Genomic DNA, 4,533 nt, shown 5'->3' on the forward strand with positions numbered 1-4,533 from the left:
TATGATCTTCAGATAAGCTTGGTGTTTTAGATGATAAAATAGCTTGTAATAGGATTTCTGGCTTGTATTTAAATAACCATATCTTTCTAAATTGATCTTATGGATTAGTTTGACGGTTTAGATGATAAAGTAATTTGTGAAGGGATGTCTGGCATGTGTTTAAATGACCATATCTGTTTAAATTAACTTATGGATTAGATTGTTGTTTTAAATGATAAAATAACTTTTGAAGGGATGTCTGGCATGTGTTTAAATGACCATATTTGTTTAAAATGGTTCTATGGATTAGATTGATGTTTTAAATGATAAAATAGCCTGTGAAGGGACTTCTAGTTTGTGTTTAAATGACCATATCTGTTTAAATTATCTTGTAAATTAGCTTGGTGTTTTAAATGATAAAATAGCCTGTGAAGGGATTTCTGGCTTGTGTTTAAATGACCATATTTGTTTAAAATGGTTCTATGGATTAGCTTGATGTTTTAGATTCTAACATTTAGCAATCTATCCTGAAAGTTTCTAAAGAACATATGCATATGTTTCAATTTCCGTTATCTCAACGTCTGTTTAACGTTTTATTGGCGATAACATTATTGAACGTGTGTGGTCAAAATTTAGCTTTATTCAATACTTACGCTTAGTTTTCTAATAGCCACAACTTATATACCACCAAAGCCAATACCTTACCTTACGCTTCTCTCCCCCCCCCCTCTCTTTTTTTTTTCTTTTCATTTTGCTGTTTAAGAAATCACAAAATAGGTTTTAGAACAGCTTTTTTTTAGTATTTTATATTTCACACCATGGGTTACTGAACAGATGGTTGATCAACAGTCTTTATTTAGTCCTTAAATGACGAGCAAGACGCTTTGCTGAACAAACCTGTTTGATGACATTATATTTTACTGATCATTTAATAATATATTACATTTGGAGGCAGAATACCCAACTAAACATATTTTCAGTGTTTACTGCTTTTAGTAACAGAATAGTGTCAGATAGAACAGCTAGGCTTAGTATGTGTGTGTTTTGTTATAGCAAAGCCACATCGGGCTATTTGCCAAGTCCACCGAGGGGGAATCGAATTCTTGATTTTAGCGTTTTAAATCCGAAGACTTACCGCTGTTCCACCGGGGACGCTAGGCTTAGTAAACGTGATTAAAGCATAATTTTCTCAATCATTATATTTTGTGATAATTGAATAATCACATATAATTAGCTTCCTAAAAAGTCGCTATAGTTTTTAAATTCTGTCAGCGAATTCTTGCTTGTAATTGAGCACACAGCCACACAATGGGCTATCTGTGCTCTGCCCACCACGGGTATCGAAACCCGGTTTCTAGCATTGTAAGCCCGCAGACATCCCAATTTATTGTTTTGAGAACTTAATAGAGGTGGCAATAACATACACTAAGTTACAAATAGCATCCTAAAAACGTTATTTTTGAATGGTGATTTCGAGGCTTTCAGTGAAAATTATTCATAGAACGGCTTTTCAAATTATCAAATGTTAATAGTATCTTAAGTCCCGCCGACGAGGGGTTTCTTTGTAGTGCCACAATACCTCAAGTTAAGTTAGTTGAAAGGACAAGTGAATTTTCACGTATCAACAGTCTTAAGATAAAAAAATAATAAACTTACGAAGTACGAAACTCTTTTACACTGCGAGACTTTTCAAAACATCGTGATTTCGTTTGATGTCTGGCATGCTGTAAAACACTTGCCTGTAAACACTGGCATATTTTAAATGTTAAACCCGAGTATCAGTTAAGTAATTTTGTGACTTTTATCGTTGAATATCTAGTTAATGAGGGACAAAATTATTTAAGAAATGGTTTTTGTTTAATAAAGGCTGGTTTATTCAAAGGTATGTGTTTTGACATTCAATGTGAGATATCAATCTTACCATTTATTAGGTAACTGTAATTGTTAAGTATTTCGTTGTATTATGGTTCTTCTGGTGTTTAGAATCTATATGGACATCTGCCATTTTTCCATGTGTTGGGCGACGTTTCGGGCTCCACATTGAGCACTAAGAAAAATGGTAGATATCCACAAGATGTCAGCCAACGAATTCAAAACACTGCCAAGAACCGACCTAAAAGAAGACGATGGTCTATAGAATTATATATATATATATATATATGAAATACGAAGAAGGCGCTCAGTGTTATGTCTAACTGCTAATTGAAAGGCCTATGTAATAAGTGTCTGTATTACCAGTGGATGCGTTGTTTTATTGTTAATAGCAAAATGAACGACAAAAATATTTACCCAAAAGAACAGTATACTCCTTAATACAACTTGTGTGATTGTTTAGGTAGCTTGATCCCACAGTTGCTTATCCCAAATTTTAAGATATAATTTCCGTTTAGGTGATCCAGTCTTCCACTTACCAGACCAAGACACTAATTCTGCTCCGGTGTCTACAGAGAACCAATCAGCTCACAGAACTCTCCCCGATGTGGTCCAATCTCCACTGGCACAGACACGTGGCCGGTCTCTTTCCGTACCTTTATCATTTGACGAACGGGTTCGTGAGGCTGGATCTATCCTGAGGAGAGTTAGTAGAGAATTTGAACAATTTTCTATTCAGGTAAGAAAGATGATGTTAATTCTATCAACAATAACATACTTATGTTATTTTAATGATCTAATGTGACCAGTCAAGAGCTATCAGGGAAGAAGGTGATGTTTATAGAACTCAACCTCATTTCATATTGTGTTATATACAGCTTAAGTTAGAAATCCGATTTCTGAAGGAAATAATACATTGTCGATTTTTAAGGGTGCTCTTGATTATTTTGAAGAACGTAGAGAAAGTTTCACTTACGTGATGAATTCACGTGGTAAAAATATATTAGGTTAAGTCCTAATATAGTTAAGTACTAAAGTAGCTGGCTACTATACTTATTGGCTACTTTATTAGGATCATTCTTCAAATATTTATAGATCACTTCATTCATTTGACTAAAGTAGCTAGCTACTATACTTATTGGCCACTTTATTAGGATCATACCTCAAATACTCATAGAGCACTTCATTCATTTGCATGTGCAAATAATATTGTATTTGTACTTGTAAAATCTGATCACCTGCTTCTGCTCTATAAACACAGATATATCATGATTATGCTGTGAGACAAGAATTCCCTCTGGCATTCAGAGGGACAATGTCTCTTAGTACAAGTGCCACTAACAAAAGGTGTTTCTTTAATAGGCTGTTCAAAGAGTCATTTGTCAATTGACAGTGTCAATCTAAAGGAAATATGTGTCAGTAGGAAAACTGACCGACACAGAAAACGATTAGATTGCCTTGTAAGTTATGTAGATGTCGAGAAGACGAGTAGGCAGTCTTGTAAGGTAAACAAATGTCGAGAAAACGATTAGACTATCTTTAAGTTACATAGATGTCGAGAAGACGACTAGACAGTCTTGTAAGCTACAATAGATGCTGAGAAAACGATTAGACTATCTTTAAGTTACATAGATGTCGAGAAGACGACTAGACAGTCTTGTAAGCTACAATAGATGTTGAGAAGAAACTTAAACATAGTCTAACCGACAGAGGTGTCGAGAAGACGATTAGACAGTCTTGTAAGCTACAATAGATTATGAGAAAACGATTAGACTGACTGTTTTGTAAGTCACACAGGTATCTTGGAAGCAACAAAGGATTCCGGGAAGACGATTAAATAGTCTCGTAAGTTACACAGACGTCGAGAGGACGATTAGATAGTCTTGTAAGTTACACAGACGTCAGCTTCGCTCCAACTGATCTATTCTTTCAACAAGAAAACATATTTTATTATCTCCACTGGAACTTGAAAAGACATAACTAATATCGTCATATGACATCCGATAACTAGTTGACAAAATTCTTATATTTGAGGCAAGCAGAAAAGCACAGCTTGAGGTGTTTAGAATATAACTCCGCACAAAGAGTTACTGAGAACGTGCTATGTCATCTAAGGAATTATTTCATCATCTTCTATACTGACGCCCCTCAGTAGCTCAGTGAGTGCTTATAACGCTAAAAAACCGGGTTTCAATCCCCATGGTGGGCATAGCACAAGATAGCCTATTGTGTAGCTTTGTGTTTAACAGCAAAATAACTTTCGCTAAAATATGGAAAACATCTCAGTGGGCGCTGTTTTTCTGCTTGTGTTGTTCCAATAGTGCAGGCTGATAGGAGTATTATAATGGTGTAAGGGAAGTTATTTTCCAACAGTGCCAACTGATGGGAGTATTATAATAGTGTAAGGAACGTTCTTTTCCAACAGTGCCAACTGATGGGAGTATTATAATAGTGTAAGGAACGTTCTTTTCCAACAGTGCCATCTAATGGGAGTATTATAATAGTGTAAGGAACGTTCTTTTCCAACAGTGCCAACTGATGGGAGTATTATAATAGTGTAAGGAACGTTCTTTTCCAACAGTGCCAACTGATGGGAGTATTATAATAGTGTAAGGAACGTTCTTTTCCAACAGTGCCAACTGATGGGAGTATTATAATAGTGTAAGGAACGTTTTTTTCCAA

General features: G+C 35.3%; 1 protein-coding gene across 1 annotated transcript in view; it reads left to right on the plus strand.

Moving 5' to 3' along the window:
• Window positions 1–4,533, plus strand: part of LOC111085960 — a 47,108-nt gene that overhangs the window by 37,607 nt on the left and 4,968 nt on the right. The window contains exon 3 of the mRNA XM_022386950.1: window positions 2,370–2,590. Coding sequence (XP_022242658.1) covers window positions 2,370–2,590 — 221 coding nt within the window. The remainder of the gene's footprint in view (window positions 1–2,369; window positions 2,591–4,533) is intronic.

Source organism: Limulus polyphemus, unplaced genomic scaffold, assembly GCF_000517525.1.
Source record: "Limulus polyphemus unplaced genomic scaffold, Limulus_polyphemus-2.1.2 Scaffold739, whole genome shotgun sequence".
Lineage (NCBI taxonomy): Eukaryota > Metazoa > Arthropoda > Merostomata > Xiphosura > Limulidae > Limulus > Limulus polyphemus.